The sequence below is a fragment of the Perognathus longimembris genome, chromosome 16, assembly GCF_023159225.1.
Source record: "Perognathus longimembris pacificus isolate PPM17 chromosome 16, ASM2315922v1, whole genome shotgun sequence".
In the NCBI taxonomy this organism is placed as follows: Eukaryota; Metazoa; Chordata; class Mammalia; order Rodentia; family Heteromyidae; genus Perognathus; species Perognathus longimembris.
Genome location: NC_063176.1, coordinates 13,007,502 through 13,030,092, shown reverse-complemented (window position 1 = coordinate 13,030,092; position 22,591 = coordinate 13,007,502). Strand labels below are relative to the sequence as shown.

The window sequence follows — 22,591 nt, the reverse complement described above, 5'->3', positions numbered from 1 at the left end:
ACCCGTGTGAAGCTACAAAATGGAATGGCAGGTTATGTGATATATTCTTTTCTTTGATTGTAAAAGTGATTTTCAGAAGAGTTACAGTTACATACGTAAGGTAATAAGTACATTTCTTGTCAAAGTGTTACCCCTCCCTCATTTTTTCCCACTTTCCTTCCCCCCTGACTCCCCCCTCCCCCTCAAGTTGCAAAGTTTATTTCCAACATAGTATCTGGTGTCACTGGTGCATTGGTTCACCCTTTGCCCTTTGTTGCACCATTTTGAGATTCCCCTTCCCTTCCTCAAGTCAGATAGACATATATACAAGACACAGTATACCAAATTGAGATGAATTCCAAGACATGGAAATGGGGAGGGGGGTTGTTTGTTTGTTTTTTAATATACTATGTGAAGTTATTGAACTCCAAGATATGGAAACAAGAGGGGTCTTAATGATATTTAATGTACAGTGTGAAGTTATTTCTGGTATGTTCTTTAATGGTAGTATTCACCCTTCTTGAGAAGCAGCTGAGATTTTAATTTGTTGCTTTCATCCAAGGATGGTCACATACTTGAGTTGAGAGGGCATGCAATTATAAGATTGATTTCCTTGATTAAAACATGAAGTGCTGCTGTTGTCTTTTCATCTTTTTCCCTGATTCTTATGTAACCCACTAAGGAAAAATATATTATAAAGTTTCTGTTTTTGCTTCCTGGAGTTTGAGCCTCAAGTGAATTGCTATCTAGTTGGTTTCCACTTATGTCTCTTAAGGACTTTTCCGTTTCATCAAATCAAACTTTAGCAGTGGAAGGGAACTTCAGGCTTGCAGAGGGCAACGGTCTTCTTTTACATAGGAGGAAACTAAGGCTGTGTTCCTTTCATTTTCAGCTGTCTTCTTTGTTCACTGTTAAATGTGAAATTCCAAATCGCATGTGTAATAGGACAATAAAACAGGAAATAGGAGAAGGGTAAAATATCACCTTGAATACAAAGAACCTAGAGAGTAGTGTTTAAGTTTACTCTTCACCAAAATTCTAGCCTTCAAGTCTTGGCCAATACGCCAAGCTTTTCTCTTATTTGACCAGGGGATAAATACTTCGCATCACCCTCACAAACAGAAGGGCTCTGACCCACTTTCCCCACCTTTTATGAAAGAGGAGTTTTAAATGGTCAGAGGATATCCACTAGATGATCCCCCCACCCCCTAGGCCATCACAGCCCCTTTGAAGATGCCATGTAGGCACAAGATACCTGTGTGTTTCATTTTTCCCTTCCTCCCTTTGGAAAGAGAAAGCCAGCACCTTGCTGTTTTTCTGCCTGCTGGGGCAGAGGTCAGAGCATTGGAGACACTGTTTCTACCCTTGCTCACAACCCGGCCCCACACAAACCCCTCAGTGTCCACCACAGGGTAGCTTCCGTAGAGAAAAGATGTCTTTTTTGAAGTCATGGGGAGTGAAGGAAACCTGGGGTATGTCCTTGCTGTTATGTAAAGGTACACAAGTACTAACAAGTAAATCACCGGTTTCGTAGTAAGGAAATACCATATTGGTGGCAAGCTCTCCATTGTAATGACAATCTGGTTTCTAATTTAGCAGATGAGACTCTCTTTAAACTGTGGTTAAAGGCATAGTGTTTAACAGGCAAACACAATTTAACCAGTTCTCCACTAGGAGAGTCTTCTCATCACCCTTAATTGCTTTTATGGGGGGCGGGGAGTTATATGTGTGCAGGAAGGGATTCTGTGTTTTTTCTTTCTTTATTTTTTTCCTGGTTTATTTTTTGTTCTTATTTATTGTTAAAGTGATGTACAGAGAGGTTACAGTTTCATATGTTGGCCTTGGGTACATTTCTTGTACTGTTTGTTACCTCCTCCCTCATTCCCCTCCCCTCTTTCCCTTTCCCTCTCCCCCCATGAGTTGTTCAGTTGGTTTACACCCAACAGTTTTGCAAGTATTGCTTTTGAAGTCGTTTGTCTTTTTATCCTTTGTCTCTCGATTTTGATATTCCCTTTCAATTCCCTAGTTCTAATACCAGTATATACAGTTCCCAATATACTCAGATAAGATACAGTGATATTGCGGGTACAACCACAGGAAGGGGCTACAAGAGGATCATCAACAATAGAAGCTATGGTTTCACATGGCATGTTAAAAGTAATTACAACAGTGATATAACAGTCATTTCCATAACATGGAGTTCATTTCACTTAGCATCATCTTCTGCGTTCATAAGGGTACAGCTACTAGGCTCTTGTGATCCTCTGCTGTGACTAGCCTAAACCTGTGCTAATTATTCCCTATGAGGGAGACCATAGAGTCCATGTTTCTTTGGGTCTGGCTCACTTCACTTAGTGAAGTGAGGACTTTTTCCAAGTCCATCCATTTCCTTACGAATGGGGCAATGTCATTCTTTCTGATAGAGGCATAAGATTCCATTGTGTATATATACCCCCATTTTCCTGATTCATTTGTCTACTGAGGGGCATCTGGGTTGATTCCATATTTTAGCTATGACAAATTGTGCTGCAATGAACATTGTTGTGCTGGTGGCTTTAGTGTGTTCTTGTTTGTGGTCTTTTAAACAAGAACACACTACAGCCACCAGCTCCTCCTTTTTTAACCATTCTCTTTCCTTTTTTTTTTTTTTTTTTGGCCAGTCCTGGGCCTTGGACTCAGGGCCTGAGCACTGTCCCTGGCTTCTTCCCGCTCAAGGCTAGCACTCTGCCACTTGAGCCACAGCGCCGCTTCTGGCCGTTTTCTGTATATGTGGTGCTGGGGAATCGAACCTAGGGCCTCGTGTATCCGAGGCAGGCACTCTTGCCACTAGGCTATATCCCCAGCCCCCATTCTCTTTCCTTTGATCTCATTATGATTCCTCACAAATTATCCACAAAGACAAACTCTCTTCAGTTGATCTCGAATTTTATGGACTACTTACTTGTACCCACTTCATCTCCCTAACATTCTTCTGCAGAAAAGACTTACCTGTTAAACACATATATGTACAGATCACTCCCTTCTCCCCATGGTGCAGTTCGTGGACATTTGGGGGTGATTTTCTCAGCATGGAGTAAGTTGGTTAAAATACCAGATCCCCTACAGAATAAAGGAGTTATGATTCTGTAGTTGCCGTCAGATGCCTGGATCTACTGGGGAAATCAAGCAAGCTGTCCTATATAACTTCTGTGGACATGGGGGAGGGACAGTCCTGGGGCTTGAACTCAGGGCTTGGATGTTGTCCCTTAGTTTTTTTGCTCAAAACTGGAGCTCTACCACTTGAGCCACAGCACCACTTCTGGATTTTGGGTGGTTAATTGGAGATAAGAATTCACTGACTTTCCTACCCATGCTAGCTTCAAACCTCAATTCTCAGATCTCAGCCTTCTGACTAGCTAAGGTTACAAGGGTGAGTCACTGGCTTCCTGCAACATTTTTGTTATTAGGCCACATACTGAAAATATAAATTAATGAAAATAACTGATTAATTTCTCAGGTGTGTCCAGGACTAGCTTCAGAGTGAGTTGAATTCAAAACATCATTATTGTAGTCAATCATAGAACCTCTGATTCTGTCTTTCCTTTTCATCCCCTTTCCTCCTTTGTGGCTTACCTCAGCTTTCTGATGTTTTAATAAGTTTTCCCAGAGAAGGCTAGACATGTTTGACTCATTTTTCAACGGTCCAGATTTGCCATTTTTGCATTCCCAGTTGTGGCTGACTTGTTAGAAATTGCACACTGCCTCATGGTTTATAAATGTTCCTACTTTCTCACACATTGCAATCTTAGAAAGACATCAGTGAGGCACACCGTTAGCATCTCAATCTCCATTGGACCTCCTCTTTGTGCTAACAGCAAGACAATGTGACTAGTGTGGCTAAATTAAATTCAGACTGCAGTTCTGCCCTTCAATGCAGTCCTTAGCCCTGACCTTGTCAGCTAGCAGCACAACAATGCATGTGGTCTGAAAACAAGGATTGTTTTATTTGTTAAATTTCAATCACTGTTATGGACAACTGGCCATTTGTGCCCAGTGTTGACCTAAAACAATGTGACCAATTATTTGTCCATCAAATCCACTTTGATGGTTAGGAGGGAGGAAGGAAGAGATACTAAGTCTCCATGCTAGTGTACATAGCAGAGTCCATAGTATTCACTGGATCCATTACAGCCATTAGCCAGGAAAAGCTACCTAAAGGAATTAAATAGTCTTAGAGCGTTTTTTTTTCTGTTTGAGTTCATAGTCTAAGACAGACAAAATCAAATGAACACAGACTAGAATTATTAAGTTAAAATGTGGACAGAAAGGCCAAACCCAAATATTTCACACATTTCATCATTATTATAATCTCTCAACATTTTTACCTATGACACAGTTATAACAAATACCCAGAAGAGATTAGTATGAATGGATACATGGATGATTTAATATGAAATTGAGGGAAAATAATAGAACTCAACAAATCACTGTATACTGAGGGCAGACAAGGAAGAATAGAGGTGCTGAGTAAAAACACTGTTTGTTGGCAGACAGTGCCACTGGAAGATAAAAAAAAAAAAGCTTGAGTGAGATCAGCCAGGCCAGGATTGAGTGTCTGGGCAGGCACCAAACCACACAGTTGTGCTGGTGACAATGTTTGTTACAAGCCTCATCAAGCTGCTTCGTGTCATCTTGTCTCCAAATGGATTTATCTAGAGTTTTAAGGAATATCCATCATTTTACCTGCACAAGTCTATTTCAGTACTAAGTGAATTGGCTCTGACCCCCACCCCTCCTACCACTCAATAGGTCCCCATGAATCTGACTCCTCACACACAGGGCCTATGTGTGGGTTCAGCTCAGCTCTGTTCCATCCAGGTCTTCAACCCTCCATGATGCTTTCCCTCTGCTCCCAACACTTGCTCCTCTGCTGCCTGGAAGTCCTTTGGGGACACAGTCAAGTTTCTACTCAACTAATTTTTCTCATACTGTGTCTTATTATTCCTCTCAGAAAGCAGAGGGCTGAAAAGAAGTTGAAGGAAGGTTAGAAGTACAGAACCAAGCCAAATGCCTATAATAGCTACTCAGGAGGCTGAGATCTGGAGAATTATAATGCTCACCCAGCCCTGAAGAAAAGTTTTCAAGAAACTCTGTCTAGGGCTGGGAATATGGCCTAGTGGTTGAGTGCTTGCCTCGTCTGCATGAAGCCCTGGGTTCAATTCCTCAGCACCACATATATAGAAAAAGCCAGAAGTGGCACTGTGGCTCAAGTGGCAGAGTGCTAGCCTTGAGCAAAAAGAAGCCAGGGACAGTGCTCAGGCCCTGAGTCCATGCCCCAGGACTGGCCAAAAAAAAAAAAAAAAAAAAAAAAAGAAACTCTGTCTCCAATTAATCAGCAAAAATTCAGGCTAGAGGCATGACTCGGGTGGTAGAATGCCAGCCATAAGCAAGCCAGCTAAGAGAGTGAGAAGCACTGCATTCAAGCCCCAGTAGCAGTATGTGGATGAGAACACACACACACACATACACACACACACACACACACACACACACACACACACACACACACACACAGGCAGGACCAGAATTCTGTGTCTTGACATTGGAAGACAGAAAGAAATGTAATCAACTAGTGCTATTAAACACAAACCCCTACTTTAATAGTTCCACTCCATCCTTAGTATTACACAAACCAAACCCAAGTACAGTATGTGATGTTAAAAAGTGTGTGTGTGTGTGTGCGCGCGCGTGCGTGTGTATTCAGGGCCCTGGCGGATTCCTGGGTCTGGAGAGGGGATGAGGCTAGGATCTGGGTCACAGACCCTTCAGATAGAGTCACAGGCACCATTTCTATAGTAATAGCAAGAGAGGCTCAATTATCGATGAAATCCCCAGGAGACTGTTGGACACTGTGGGGATTCCTCTAAAGGCCTGAAGTGGGAGGTAGGAGAAAAGGAGCTTCAGGTTAGAGAGGGAAGAAATCATTATCTGGGAAGTGAGTGAGCATATGGAAGAAGGAACTAAAGAGGAACAAGGCTGAGTAGCTCTAAGGGCCCCCTAAGGTGTGGGTCTAGGATGTGAACTTGATCCTGTTAGGGCTGACCTGAAAACTGGAGTAACTAAATATGTTTTATGTTAAAATTATAACAGCTTCTAAACTCTGGTGATGACTCCATGATAGAGGGCCGCACCCCCACCCCTGAGACTAGTTTCTTGTAGTTTGACATTTAAAAATGTAGGGAGCACTTGTTCACCTCTATACCTGGGTAGCAACCATGGTAACGGACAGTACAAAATGATCACAGTCATAGACTATAGAAATAACCATAGTAGTAGTAGAAATGCCATGGTAACTGTTGGGTTGGTTTACTTATGATTGAGTACTGGATTGTTTTAGCCCGCTCAAGCTTGCTTAGTGATAATGGGAAAACATGGTCGCAATTGTTCAAATAAAGTTGGTACTAGGTCAGCCTGACCACAATATTCTGCTTCTGTAAATGGCTTGCTTAACCCATTTGTGACTTGCTCTACCCCCTGCACTAACCCCCTACATCAGTGCTACGTGACCACCTGTTGTCAATTCCTGATATCGAGGTCAGTTCCTGATATCAAAGCCAAAATAGGTAACTGAAAGGGTAGATGGCCAATGGAAATAGGACAAGACTTGCTTGCTAAATGTCGTCCAATCAAGTATCTGCCAAGTTGGAAATACCCTGCCCCTGTTGTAATCACAATAAAAACCCTGCCTATCTGAGGGTCGGGGCTCTCAATCCAGGTCCGCTGTGTTGGTGACGGTTGGAGTCCAGGCTCGAGCTTGCAATAAAGACTCTTGTGTGTTTGCATCAGTATCGGCTCCTTGGTGGTCTTTGGGGACTGGAAATCTGGCATAACAATCCTTGCATTTCTCTTGCCACATTAGCCCTATGAGTATAGAACATAGAGGGACTCAAATGTCCCTGAGGATGTACCTGTGAGAATAGAAAAAGGGGAATCCCTTTCCTGCCCATCATAGCAGATTACTGGAACACCTCCATAACAAAGGATCTCCAGAGGAAAGGGACAACAATGGAGTTGACCAGTTTCATGTGGAGCCTTCACAAATGAAGATGCAGGGGCTGAGAATGTGGCCTAGTGGTAAAGTGCTTGCCTCGTATACATGAAGCCCTGGGTTCAATTCCTCAGCCTTCTGAGAAGTACAGCCTTCTGTACTTCTAACCTTACATATATAGAAAAAGCCAGAAGTGGAGCTGTGGCTCAAGCAGAGTGCTAGCCTTGAGCAAAAAGAAGCCAGGGACAGTGCTCAGGCCCTGAGTCCAAGGCCCAGGACTGGCAAAAAAAAAAAAAAAGAAAAAGATGTAGGGATGCAAGGGTGTTGCCATTGCTGTACTTAGGCTCAAGGAAGCAGGGGCAGCATGCAGAGGTAGGATTAGGCAGGAAGAGGTGAACCAAAGGGAACAAGCTGAGGTGGAGACCCTGTAAGGCCTGTACGTCCTAATAATATCCTTCGTTCCTGCCAGGTGTGAGGCAAGACCCTTTATAATAAAGAGCTTGTGCTATATGATCAGACAATTATAGGACAGAGAATTTCTTCATGGCCAGACAGGAAAAGATATGTTATAGCAATATGTTGCACTTTTACAGCTGGCACTGAAAGAAAAAGAGATTCTGATTTCAATGCCTGGGGGAAGAAGAGTTCCTGTTTCCACCACTGCCTCAAAATGTAGGGACAATGATGATGAGCAAGGCGAGAGCAGAGAAGATAAGAAAAGTGTTTGCTTTGGAGGCCTTCCCTTTGGGGGATCATTTTCTGAGCTTCAATATGTCTTCTTGACAAACATGAATCATGTTTTAAGTCTAAAAGAAGTAGATTTTAATTTCTGTAAAGCCATAAGAGTAACCATATCTGGTAGACATCTACTAAGTCATTCAGTAAAGGTTTGCCAGACTCAAGTCTTTCAAAACCTCAAATTCTAGTCTAAAAGTTTTCTTTCAATGATATCTTCTTTTAAACATCTATTGATGTTATTCATAGTTTTGTAGAACTACTACAAATACCCTGAGAATACTTTGTGGTAGATGTTTACTTTGGGTAAAGATATTTAAATTATCTAAGTTTTCAAAACCTCCACAAATTCTCTCAGTAACTTCATTCATTGCTTGATGATCCTCAGAGTTAAGCAATGCCCCCCTGAATCTACCAGTCATAACTTCCCGGCACTACAGTGCATTCACTGCAGTCTCTCTCCCAAGTCACTTGCCAAATACAACCATCACCACCTGCCAAGAAATCCAGCGGCTGTTCTTGGTCCCTGTGGAATAATGCCCGCACACTTCCTAAAAGCAATGACTAAATCGCCATAAAAAGATAAACGGCAGAAGACATCAAGGACATCACTTTTTCCACAGATAAGATGATGTGTTGGCCTACTTCTCACACTCAAACCACTTTACAATTAAACACCTACCTTAACTGTAATATTTGACAGCTTTTTGTGTACTGTAGACATTTTTCAATTATTCATTTTTATAAATTGATAGATTTCTTATGAGTCTCTTAATGAAATGAGAAGATCCGAGTTAAATACTGTCATCAGGTACTAACAGAGTCAAGGCCTCATTGTCACGTCCCACCTTGAACCCCTAAATTGCTAGAGCTCTGCTGACTATTCATTTCAGTTTAGCAGAGTGGAATTATAAATTTAGTGAGTTCAGTTCTGTCAAAATTATTAATTTTATGGCTCCAAGGCCTTTCCTTTCAAATTCCTAGGGCACAGATAGATTCCAACATATTAAATATTTTATTCATGTAGCCATAAAGCCTTCAAAATCTTTCTGAGAAATATATCCATGATTTATACCACATATTCTTCTGTAAACCCGAAATTTATACAGCACACCCTATTTTCTTAAACTTTTTCATCTTGTCTTTTGATTCCCTCTCTGTAAAAAAGCTGGCTATCACCTTTTGACAAAATAAGTTTAACTTGAAACCGGCAAAACTTTGATTCACATAAAGTCATCCTCTTTCTCATTGCTGTCTTTTTCATTCTTCTCCTCCTCATTTGTGTTCTATTACTTGTGTAAATGTGCACACACATATACATACACACATACACACGCACATAGACAGAAAGGTGAAAAGTAGTTACTTCCTGTATGTAGGCTTCACCTCATCCAATCCAAATCATGCAAAACTTCTAAACGGAGGCTCAGTAAAGAGTAACTAATCCAAATGAGTGAAAAGTAGCTATTAGAATGAATGAAAAGCAGCCAATTAGGATGAATGAAAAGTGGCCAATCAGAATTGAGGAATGATGGTGAAGGCAGGCACATATGCGCTGTACTCCATCTATTTGTACTGGGGAAAGAAGGGCTTAGAGAATCTATGTGATTCAGCCAGTCACGTGTCTATCATATGAAAATGTCATGTTAATGGAATCATTAGCATGAAATTCAAACAGCTTTTCTTATGCCTGTAATTTCAATTTACAAATCTTATTTATAAATCTTGCAATATAGGACCCATCACCTTTATTTGTTTGGTGGTATAAGGACTTGAACTCAGGGCTTTGTTCTTACCAGTTAAGAGCTGTCACACTTAAGCTATGCCCCAGCTCTTTATTATTTCATCACTTTTCAAAGACAATCTCAAATTTCTGCTTAAACTAGCCTGGTTTTCCTTTGTAGTTGAGAGGACAGGTGCATGCCACCATGCCCAGCTTTTTGTAAGATGGGATCTTACAAAGTATTTCTCTTCCCCCAGGCTGTCCTAGAACCACTGTCCCCCTAGTCTCTGCCTCTGAGAGCTACAATGACAGGAGTGAGCCACCACACCCTACAAGTTTTCTTTTATCCTTGATGGTAGTGTGGATAGAACAGAGGCCCTTGAGCTCTCAGCTTGTTTGCTCATGATGTCAGTACACTTGAGCTACACCAGCAGCCAGGCTCTTTGCTGATTTATTGGAGAAAGAGTGTCTCAGACTTTCCTGCCTAGGCCAGTTTCCATCTTCTATCCTCTGAGTAGCTGGAATTACTAGTGTGAGCCAGTGGTGCCAACAACCTTCACTTCTTACTTAATAACTGCCCGATTCAGGTTAAACAAACCAAACTCCTAGTAGCAATGTAACTCAAAAATAAATTAGTTAAAGTTGCTGAACTATTATAAACCAGCATCTCACATGTAATGATTAATTAAATGTTTTCTTTGAAACTGTAGAAAAGCCAATAAAATATATTTTCAGTATATGTATTAAATATACCGCAAATATCTAGTGCTCTAAAATAGCTCTGTGATATTTACAAACAGGGTCAAATCTTTTTGTTTTTTATTATCTTTAAATAGTTGTATGAAAGGTTTCAATTCAATGTGTCAATTTATATTTACAATACGCCTTGATCAATATCTCCCTTTTCATCATTCTCAAACTCTTTCACAACAGTAAAGTCCTAGGATTAGACTCAATGTATGTTTCTCAAACTGAAATTAAGTCAATTTGTTATTTTTACTTGCCTAATTCTATTAAAAAACTAAAATACCACAAACAGTACAAGAAATGTATCCAATGCCTAACGTATGAAACTGTAACTTCTCTGTACATCAGTTTGATAATAAAAATTTGAAAAAAAAATAAAAAAAACAAATACCTAAGCCCAAAGTAAGTATGGTTATATCCTGACCACCGAATAAGAGATAGCCAGACCAGAAGACAGAAAAGAACATTTTTTTCCACCATGGGGGGGTGGGAGTCTTAGAGTCAGGATCCAGATTGCAGGCTGAGCGGCAACAGCTCAGAGCATTTAAGCACAGAAACCACACATACCACATGCAGATGGTCAAAGCAAGTTAAAAACAGGTAAAGCAAGCTGTTTACAGAAGCAGAATCTCACAGTTAGGCTGACAGAATACTAACTCAGCTTTTAGCAATTGCGCCATGCTTCCCAGGTCAGTAGAATTACACTCTGGAAATTTTGCAGTTTTCCTTTTAGTCACAATGGTCATTACATCAAAGCTGCGATTCCCCATTCAAGCAAGCAAGCACAGTTACAGAAGCAGAGTTCGCAGTCAGCAGACAAACCTCCCACATTCTCCCATTGTCCGGTTTTTGATAAGGGCTTGGGCGCCATTTACTTGGTCCTGCTTGGCCCTGCTCTCCAACCTGTTTGCCCTTTCTCAGTCGCACCTCTCTGCCTCGGCCTGCTGTTTTTAGGAACTCAAAAAGGAGGCTTCTTTATGCTTTTCACTCAGTTCCTACATTACTCCTACATCATAAACAATCCTGCTAGTACTATATATTTTATAATTTTACGATCTCTATAGTTAATCCTAAAAGGTTTCATGATAGAAGAAGCACTTGTGGAGCTGAGCACTGTGGTCTGTGCCTGTAGTAGCAGCTACTCAGGAAGCTGAAGCAGGAGGATTCAAGTTTGAGAGCAGCCTCGACAGCACAGCAAAATGGCCTTTAAAAAAAATAAAATTTAAAAATAACTAAGTGAAAAGCAAGAACGAAGGAAAGCACACATATCCATTTAGAGAATTGTACCATACCAGGTTTCCAGGGATTTCATAGCAAATGAACTAAGGTTACTTTTTAGCCAACAACTTCTTTTTTCTCAGGACACAGTACTTTGAGGTGTTTTGTTTGTCTGTTTAATCTGGGATGACTGTACCTATGTTGTACCTTAAATCAGATATAAATCCAGTCCTGAGAAAATAGAGAAGTCACTTTTGAGAGGTTGTGTTTTGGAGTCTTTGTTGGAGCGCTAGTGGTCTGCAGGCAGCAATTGTTAAGAAGACCTGCAGCCTGAACAGAGCTTGTGCCAGGCTTTTAAAGACAACAGCCATAGCTGGGCACTGCTGGCTCACGCCTGTAATCCTAGCTAATCAGGAGGCTGAGATCTGAGGATGGAGGTTCAAAGCCAGCCCAGGGAAGGAAAGTCCATGAAACTCTGATCTCCAATGAACCACCAGAAAACCAGAAGTGGTGCTGTGGCTCAAAGTGGTAGAACACTAGCCTTAAGCTGATGAGCTCAGAGACAGCACCCAGGCCCAGAGTTCAAGTCCCATGACTGGAAAAAAAAAAAAAACACCACTTGTTTAAGTGGAGACCACGCCTGGGCAAGGTGTTTTACATCAACACCACAGAAGAAGCAGGGCTCCCCTGGGGCCAAAGAGCACAAGGTAGCTACATATTCCCCAGAGCAGGGCCCTCCTGGCTCTACCCACTGAGCCAGGCATCTGCAATTCAAAGAATGGCTTGTCTCGTCTCTAGGCTTGGATGAGCAGGTTGGACTGCCCATCACAAGGCCAGGCTCCAGGATGGCTGAGACAACAACTGCCTGCATCACCTGGCCAGGTACTGGAATGGCTATGACATCATTCAGACTCAGTCTCCTCACTTCACCTGAACCTTTAAAGATACAGGACCCAAGGTCCTTATCAGTAAATGCATAACTGCCAATGGCAATTAGTGTCAAGTCTGCATTCCCTGCTTTCAAAGTTAGACCTCTGTGGGCAGGAAAACTTCTGTTCTCAATTCAGTAAGGGAGGGTCTGCAAATTAAACAAAAGGCTGATTAACAGGAGAAAAAAAATATCTTAGGGCATTAACAAAAGTAGTAGGTACCTCCTTGAATGATTAGATGTAATCTCCTGTTAAGGAAACCTGGTTGGGGGGGTGGAGCTAGATGAGAGGAACGAGCAGGTTTTCTCAGGAAACACAACGGAAGAAGAACAAAGAGGAGATAAGAAAGTATGAGATGCTTTTCCTGTGAGGGCTCTATCCAGCCTTTGATACCACGTATGAAATTCACGGTAGGGGTACTGTTGGTCTCTCTGATGGAAGTACACTCATCCAAAAGAGGAAGTTTAAGCCATACTTCATTTCCCAAAAGTTTCTCTGCTTAGTCAAATGAGGGAAGCTCTGAGAAGGCTTATTTCTGCATCTGTTCACTCTCAAATGTCGTCAGCTTAAAATAGCCATTCTGGGATTCCAAGTGAATCCCCACACCTGTTAAGAGATTATTTTAAAGAATAAGAGGAAAAAGAGATAAAATCATGACTCATACAAATAGAAAAGCAAAGCGTCTCAAAGACTTAATTTAACTCATTCACTAATGAGGAGACCAGAGTGGTCCTCTCAAAGGAGAATTCAAACCATACCCACAACCAGCATCCTGGTACACACCTGTGGTCACTGATCCTCTAGAGGGTAGAGACAAGAAGACTGTGATCCAAGGAGATCCTAGGAAAGTTAGCAAGTTCCTATCTGAAAACAAAAGGGCCGAAGGTAAGGTTCAAATGACAGAATGCTGATAAACATGTACAAGGATGAGGATTAAATCCCAGTACCATACAAAAAAGAAAAGAAAGAATATATACTTCCATAGCCAAGAAGAATGCTAAAATAAACTAGTCTCACAGGTGAAAATACTATTTACGACCCAGCTCATCAAGTAGGCTTTACTGTTTTCTTGATCCAATAATAGGACTAGGCAGAAGCTCAGTGGTAAAGTGTTTGCCTTACAAGCACAAGACTTGAGGTGCCCCAGCAACTCTGCCTCCTGGGAAGAAAAAAGAAAAAGGAAAAAATAAGTACTCATAGATTAAGATGTAACAATGTTATGTTGAATTGAAACCCATTTGTATGACTTCTTAAAGATAATTTAGAAAAGAAAAAAAAAATATATATATATACACTCTGAAATAACTATGACTAAAGCCAAAGATGATTGCTCCACTATGAAAATGTAACATGCCCTATTATTTAAAGGTTCCATTGTGTCTTACAAAGGAAATAGTCAATTTTATTCTCATTTTTGATAGACCACACATTTTGGTATAATAAGCTTTAATGACTATTCACACTATGGTGAGGTTTCGTTTTAGTTTTATTTTGTTATTGGTTTTTTGTTTTACTATTAATTTATGGGGTCTGTTTGGTTTGGTTGGGTTTTTTTTTTTTGTTGTTTTTTTTTGGGGGGGGGTTGGCCAGTCCTGGGCCTGAGCACTGTCCCTGGCTTCTTTTTGCTCAAGGCTAGCACTCTGCCGCTTGAGCCACAGCGCCACTTCTGGCCATTTTCTGTATATGTGGTACTGGGGAATCGATCCCAGGGCCTCATGTATATGAGGCAGGCACTCTTGCCACTAGGTCATATCCCCAGCCCTGGTTTGGTTGTTTTAAAACAGGATCCTCCCTTATTTACCTGGAACTCCCAATCTTCCTCTCTCAGCCGCCCATGTGCTGAGATTGAAGATGTGCAGCACCATGCCTAACACAATTCTATTTTTATTTTTTCATAACTGCAAGTATTTTAGAGTATTCCAAAGATTGGTAAATTTGACTTAAAAAGTAAGTGCATAATTGTACTTGGAATGTACAGTAACCTTTGAAATTATATAAACCTGATGTTTGGAAATGATATAACTAACTTAGGTCAAAACAAAATCAACACATAGATACTTAGAACAGCTTTATCCAGATTTGCTAAAACTTGGAAACAACCAAGACGTTTTTCTTTCACAGATAGGTATTGCTCAGTACGAGAAGTCAATCAAAAATGGTCAGATGCTATATAACAGCAACTAGGTAACATTCTGAGGAAAATCACAACTGGAGGAAGTAAACACACTTTGTTTAAAAGAGAGGGATGGTCAACAGGCACAGTGGCTCACATCTGCAATCCCAGTTATTCTGGAGAAAAGACTGGGAGAATCACAATTCAAGGCCAGCTCAAGCAAAAAAGTGCAAAAATTCAACCCCAAATAAAAAACTAGGCATGAACTTACAAGCTAAATAGAAAGCCCACAGACTGGGAGAAGAGCTTCACTGGCCATATAACAGACAAGGGTCTCATATCTAAAATATACTTAGAACTCAAAAAATTCAGCTCCCCAAAACAAATCCTCAACGAAACAACTGCCCCATTAAGTGGGCTAAAGACTTAAAGAGAGACTTCTCTGAAGAGGAAATGAGAATGGCCAAGAGATACATGAAGAAGTGTTCAACATCCCTGGCCATAAAAGGAATGCAAATCAAAACAACATTGAGATTCCACCTCACCCAGTAAGAATGTCCATTATCAAGAAAACTAACAACAACACTTGCCCAAAAGGGAACCCTACTATACTGTTGGTGGGAGTATAAACTTGTTTAACAACTCTAGAAAGCAGTCTGGAGGTTCCTCAAAAGACTAAGCATAGAACTCCCCTATAACCCAGCAATCCCACTTTTAGGCATTTACCCAAAGGATCACAAACAAGGCCTCAGTAAAGCTACCAACACGTGTTCACTGCAGCACAATTTACCATAGCTAAAATATGGAACCAACCCAGATGCCCCTCAGTAGATGAAAGGATCAAGAAAATGTGTATACATACACAATGGAATTCTATGCTTCCATCAGAAAGAATGACATTGCCCCACTCATAAGGAAATGGAAGGACTTGGAAAAAAAAAATCATACTAAATAAAATGAGCCAGACCAAAAGAAACACAGACTCTATAATTTCCCTCATTGGTAATAATTAGTAAATGTCTAGGATAGCCCTAACAAATAATCACAATAGCTCAATAGCTATGTACATATGACCATATAAGGTTATGCTAAGTGAAATGAACTCCAAGTTATAGAAATAGCTGGTTTACTAGTGCTGTTGTTATTTTCAATGTACTATGTGAAATTATACCTTTTTCTGTTGTTTTTCTTACCTATGGTTTAGCCCCTGTTGTCACTGTATTTGATTTTGATACCCTGGGTATTGTATATACATTTATCTGAATTATAGAAGGGAAGGGGAACATCAAAATGGTGAGACAAAGGATAAAAGACAAATCAATACAGCAGCAATACTTACAAGACAATATATTGTAAGCCAACTGTACAAGTCGGGGGGGGGGAAGAATGAGGGAGGAGGTAATAAGTTTGACAAGAAATGTACTCAGTACCTTATGTATGTCTATAACTCTAACCCCTCTGTATATCACCTTGACAATAAAAATACTTTTTTTAAAGCTAGGCATGGTGATATAAACCAACCATTCCAACTAACAGCTATAAAAGAGACACAAAAAGGAAGATTGAAACCCAGACCAGTTGGCCAAAAGGCAAGACTCTATCCAAAAAATAATAATAAAAAGCAAAAAGAACTAGGGGCCAAAAGAAGTGGGCTGGCTCAAGTGTTGGAGCGCCTTCCTCCCAAGCACAGTGCTGAGTTCAAATCCCAGTACTACCCAAACAGAGACAGACAGACAGACAAATATACAGATGTTCCCAAAGACAGTATCATGACCAAGGGCAAAAAGAGGCCCAAACCAGCTTCGTATGGAAGAAAAGGCTCTCGGCATCCCTGGCTCCACCACCCAGCTGAGAAGCCCACGCGTTTAGGGAAAATGGCTTTCCTCTTTTCTCAACAGCTGGGCGTTAACCTTCTTCCCATGTCACCTCTCCTTCCTTTATCCCAGTCACCCGAGCGAGTGAGCAGGATGGCCGGTGCCCGCTGGGCTCCTTCCCCTGCGGGAACCTCACCAAGTGCCTGCCCCAGCTGCTGCACTGCAACGGCGTGGACGACTGCGGGAACCAGGCGGACGAGGACAACTGCGGTGAGTGGCGGCCAGGGCCCGGCCTGGGAGAGGGGCAGCCAGGGGGGGACGAGGAGGCTGAAATGCATCGCGGATGGGGACGAACGAAATGGTGCACCTCGCTCCTTCGCTTTCGAGGCAGCGGGGTGAAAGCCATCATCTCTGCAAGGACTAGAATCCATCTACGCCTGCTCAGCTAGGCCGTAGAAACCAGACGTCCCCACAGGGAGCACCCTGGCGCAGACAGGCATGGCTGCTACCCAAGGAGAAGACCTGGGGAGATAGCTTTCCGGTAGAACTGTATCCATCCTTCTGAAACTTTAAAAAGCATATTTCTAGGCCAAGTGTGACTGCTTACACCTTCAATCCCCAGATACTTGTGAGGCAGAGAGACGGAGGATCTCCACTTTGGAAGGTTTTGAACAAATTGTCTTCCAAGGCTCATTAGCATTAAAAGTTTAATAATAAAAATAATTCCTGGGACTTAAAAAAAAAAAAAGGTGCAAAACTGTACCAGACAAAATAACCGGGGGGGAAAAAAAAAAAAGAAGAAACCCAATAACTGAAAAGGTCTGGGAATGATGGCTCAAATGGTAGAGTCGCTGTTGAACAAACACAAGGCTGTAGATTCATTGACAAAGGAATTTGAGTTTCCTGGAGCTAGTACAGAGAAAAATAAGTTTTGGTCAGTGTTGTAAAGTAACTTCCTAATGTAACTTCTTTCTCACGTGTACTGTTGTGGAATGGCAGAAATATACCCAACATGTTCATGCTCAAATTGCTGCCTAAATAGTGCACCTAAAGAGGCCTGTCTGCTCCCTCTCCCTCGGGGGTTTCAAGTCCCTCCAGGAACTGAATTTTTTTCATATTTTGAGATCTTGCTTTAATCCTGTCACTCAGGTTAAGACTCAAGGAAATGTCTAGGTCATTATGAAACCAGGAGTGGACATTCTTATTCTCATTCTTCACAGGAACTGAACTTTGGTTCACAGCAAAAAGAGGATGGAGAACAGGCTTGAAAATCCCCAGCCAGTGTAAGAAAACTTGGCCTGCTTTATTTCCTGTAAATACCATAATACTTGCACCTAGGGTAAATATAACTTGAGATCACAAAGGATATGTAAATCACCTTCCTTCCTGAAATGTAATTACTTCCCCACCATAGATGAGTCCGAGTGTTAGAACCAGTCCTCATGAAAGATCACTTTTAACTCTTGTGCTCAGGGCTCCTCATAGCTGGCACACAACCGTTCATCTCCATCCTCAGCCCAAAGCGTCTACATAGTTTATAACTTGGCCTGATTATATTTTTGGTGCATCTCACCATCTCCAGGAAGTAGCATAACACAAGTGTAACCATAGTGTCTAACCTGGTAAGCCAAAACTACAATCATTTTTGAAATGGCGAGCTACACGTTTCCTTTTTAAAAATAGTGTCTTGCTAAAATAACTGCATACTACGCTGTTGTTTTTTTTAATTTACGTAAAATGGTGTTTTGCACACTGGTACCACATCTCTCTCCTCCTGGTGGCTATTTAGATACAGTCCCTGGGGGAGCCAGAGCTCCCCTCCACCTCTTCCTGCAGAAAGCGGGAAAGGGAGAATCTGTTAGCCGCAATAGACTCACCATGAGTCTCGGGGTCTCCATAGAAAATGGAGAAACTATCGCTTTAGTGCTAAGTATAAAGCAACCAGGTAATGCTAGGTACTTATGGCTCACCCCTATAATCCTAGCTACTCCAGAGGCTAAAACTGAGAACCGCAACTCAAAGCCAGCCCACCAGGATAGTCCATGAGTTTTACCTCCAAGTAACCAGCAAAATTTAAAAGAAAAAAAAAAAGCCAAAAGTGCATCTAGGATTGAGGGAACCAAGGGAGAGTACAAGGCCCTGAGTTTAAGCTCCAGTATATTGGGGGGGGGGGGGGTGGAGGAGCAGGTAACAAAAGGAGGACTCCCTAGTCCCATTGCCTCTCCAATGCAGATGGAGGCAGTGTACATTTGAGTTGAGAGAGCACTCAGGGTTGGATATTTGAGCTTAAATCCTGCTCCTAAACAGAGGTATCTACACATGTAGGTTGTTAATGAGATACTATATTTAAGATGTTTGGCAGAAGATGGGCATGATGTGCTGAATTTCTGTGTCCTTCCTCAAAATTCAACAGCCTACCCTCTAATGTGTATTGGCAACCATCTAGGCATGGACACAATTTTAACTATGTTTAAGGGCATGGTGGTTCAGGAAGCAAAGCTAAGATCATAACTGAGGCCAACTCAAAAAAAAGAAAAAAGCCAGATGGGTGGTATAGATCCATAACCCCAGCTATGTAGAAGCACAGTTAGGATTACTAGCTGAGGCTAGCCCCAGGTAAAAGGGCATGACCTTATCTGAAAAAAATAAGCTGAAACAAAACTGGATTGGCTGGTAGAACAGCTGGCTAAAAGCCCTGAGTTCAAGCCTCCGCACCACCACCCCACCACCACCCCGGACCAAATAAAAACCTCCGAGAATTCCAGGTGGCCCATTGTTGCTGTCCATGCCCAAGCAAGTGCAACTGGTAACTTTATAGAAAACAGGGCAGGATTTCATGACCATCGTTAGAGTCCAAGGAATAAAATCTATGAGGCAATAAAATCTGTTTCTGCTTGCTCTCAATGCTTTAATTTCTTTTACCAGCTGGGGGTTTTATTTCTTCATTTTATAGCATCTGGATAATTTATGCCCATAAGGCTGCTCATGTTTCAGACATTCACATTTAAATTCTGTTTAATGCTAGTTAAATTAAGTCAGAAAGTTGATACTTGCAGAACATGTAGACTTCTTGCATATTTAAGAATCAAATTATATTCAGTTGTATATGTGTAGTTTAATGTGTAGTTAACTACATATACAAGAAAAAAATCACAGCTAAAAATCACTTTTAGAGGAGTCAACTTGTAAGGTGATAGTATATTGTAAACAAAAAGTCTTTTTTTTTTCTGGAAAGTGAAATCCTTCCTTAATCAATGATACTTTTGGAGGTAAAACATGGCTGTGAAAACTGTTTTATTATTTTTAAGCTGTTTAAACACCATGACCAATAATTATTACTAAAATGGAGGAATAAATTAAAGGGACAGAATTGAAATTAAATATACAGGCGTCACTTAAAAATGTAAACTACTAGTTGACTTAAATTGACCCCTGTATACCAAGCTATGAACTAATTACATATAGGATGAACTGCTACTTTTGTATTAAACAAACACTTTAAACTGGTTCTCTTTTTTAGTATTAATATACTGGTTTTCTCAGAAACCACATAAATAATTTCTCCACAACTGAACAGTCAAATATAAAAAAAAAATCAGTACAAAAAGCATTCGGATATTAAGCCATTCAACATTTTCCATCCACACAACACAACCAAAAGAAATATATTTTGAAATTTCTCAGTTGAATTTATAGGAATCTCTTCCTAAAATATTTAGGCAATATAGAACTCTGCTATATCTACCATTTTAATAACTAATTCTTACTGATAAACTTCAACATAGAAAAGTATAAAATTTTCCCTCAGTAATGCCATTTAATATAATTCCCATACAATTTCTGTATGTCTTTGGTATGTGTCGCCAAACCAATTTTCATCTCTACTCAACCAAAACAAAACTTTTAGGTCATAAACCAGAGCCAATGGCTCTCACCTATAAACTTAGCTACTCAAGAGGATACTAGAACAAAACTAGCCTGGGCAGATAAATGTGAGGCTCTTATCTCCATAAACCAGGATGTTAGAGAAGTGGCTCAAGTGGTTAAATACCAGCTATGAGTGAAAAAGCCCAGGAAGAACACAAGGCCCTGAGTTCAAGTCTCGGTAGCAACACAAAACCAATATATTTCTACCTATGACCAACCAGAGAAAGAGATGAGACCTTTTCATTTTCCAACTCTTGGGTAGTTGGGAAAATAACAAGGGAATCTGACTACAGAGAGTTGAGGATTCTCATTTGGGAATTACTTACCTCTACCTCAAACTGAGTGCTGATTCAGTAGTAAAAATGCTGTGTTAAAGTAGTACCGGGTTCTCAGATGAGGGCTGGGGATATAGCTCAGTGGTCAATGCCTGCCTCCCGTGTATAGGCCCCTAGCTTCCTTTCCCAGCGCTGCAAGAAAAGAAGAAACTCTCCAATGCTGTTGAATTAGTTTGCCTACATTTGTACTTGAGAAACACCTTGTATTTCCAGGAGATAATTTGCCAGCTTCCCTTCTGTGATTTAAGCAACAACTATTCACAGATGGCCCCCCTACAGTCAGGACAAGTGGACAGATTAGCTTCCTCTGTCATGGAGACAAAGGGAGACAAGAGAAAGAGGAAAGGTCTACAGCCTCCTGCAAGGTCACATCCTCAACAACCTGAAAACCTCCCAGTAGACCCTGCCTCATGAAGGGCCTAGTAACTCCACAGTGGAGACTCAGACATGCTAGTCGAGGTCCAAACTGTAGCAAGCTCTTTCCTTCTGTGCTTTGTTTTTCCTACATGCTTTAGATCTCCACTAATAATACTCATAATATTTGGAAACTTTGATGTGCACTGTATGTTTTATGTTTGAAAATCAATCTTGTGTTCCTTTTTATTCTGCTTGAAACATCAGGTTTTATCTAATTAGCTGTGTGATAATAAAATTACTAGCATGTTCTATTTGCTGAGTCATTCTGGTGTGCCAGGAACAGTCCTGGGGGTTTAAGCACATCTTTTATCCCAGCCTTACTGGAAATTGGATGTATTCGATCATATCTCTTCTCTAGATAAGAAAAATGGAAGTACAGAGAAGTTATCTACGTCTTCCACTATCATGGCTTGGTTAGAATTCATTACCAGTGGTTTGGATTGTTAGTTTTTCATCACTACAACATGTAGTTAAAATTATTCTATTTGTAGAGAGAGATTTATTTTAGCTAGCAGTTTAGAGGTGTCATTTAGGCTTAGTTTACCTGTTGCTTTTGTGCCTGCGGCAGGACAATACATCATGGCAGGAATGGTTGGCCAAGCAGAACTATTCATTTCACGGCCCTTCAAGGCACGTTCCCAATGACCCAATGAGCTCTCACTAGAACCCCATCTTTAAAAGGTTTCATGACCTCCAAAGAGTGCCATTGGCCCTTTAACATGTACACTTTTGAGGACACTTATCCAAACCTTACCCTGATTTGTTTTATATTTTGTTTGGGTGTGAAGACAATACCCAGGCTGTTAGTCATTACATGGGTTTTTGTTTTTGTTTTTTTTAACAAATACCTTCCAAATACAATGAAGCTCCCGTTAAATCCTCTTTTAAAATTTCTTAGGAGAGAGCTAGGTAATCAGTAATCCTAGGTACTCAGGAGGCTGATATCTGAGATCTGGAGGTAACAGTTGAAGCTAAGCCAGACAGGAAAATCCATGAGACTCTTATCTCCAATAGACTACCAAAACAAGAAAGTCAGAAGTAGAGCTGGATGCAAGTGGTAGAAACACTAGCTTTGAGCAAAAGAAAAAAAATGGGAGAATACAAAAAAAAAAAGATGTTCTTAATTTTCTTTTTAGATTATAATATATGAATAATTAGGTGAGCTTTCAAATTTGTTGTTGTCTTCTTTACCTTTAAGTAGTTATACAAAGGGGCTTCAATTCAGCATATCAACTATGAGTACAATGCATCTTCTTCATTGAGTAGTTGTACAAAGAGGTTAAAAATCCATAGAGTACAATGCGTCTTGGCACCCCTTCTGTCCAACTGCCAAACTTAAAATGACAAGTTTAATGCCAAAAATAAGGTCTAATATTTTTACAGCACCTACTAAACACAGGTACTATTCTGAGTACTCTAGGTATTTGCTTCCTTTTGTTCTCATGACCATCCTTGAGAAAGATCCTCTTTTTGTTCCCTCCAAGAGGAAGAAATTAAGGCCCTGCATTCCAATGAGTCATAGATGACATTCAGTTCACATTCTGCAGTAAATAAGAAAGCTTTATTCAAGTAAATCTTTATTTCTTTGCGGCTAAAGTTATGTCTATTGTGAGCTTCCATTCTTTCA

The 22,591-nt window shown here is 40.8% G+C and overlaps 1 protein-coding gene across 1 annotated transcript in view; it reads left to right on the top strand.

Moving 5' to 3' along the window:
- Rxfp1 (relaxin family peptide receptor 1) overlaps positions 1 to 22,591 on the top strand; it is an 83,293-nt gene that overhangs the window by 5,544 nt on the left and 55,158 nt on the right. The window contains exon 2 of the mRNA XM_048364912.1: positions 16,418 to 16,555. Within this exon, the coding sequence (XP_048220869.1) occupies positions 16,418 to 16,555 (138 nt within the window). The remainder of the gene's footprint in view (positions 1 to 16,417; positions 16,556 to 22,591) is intronic.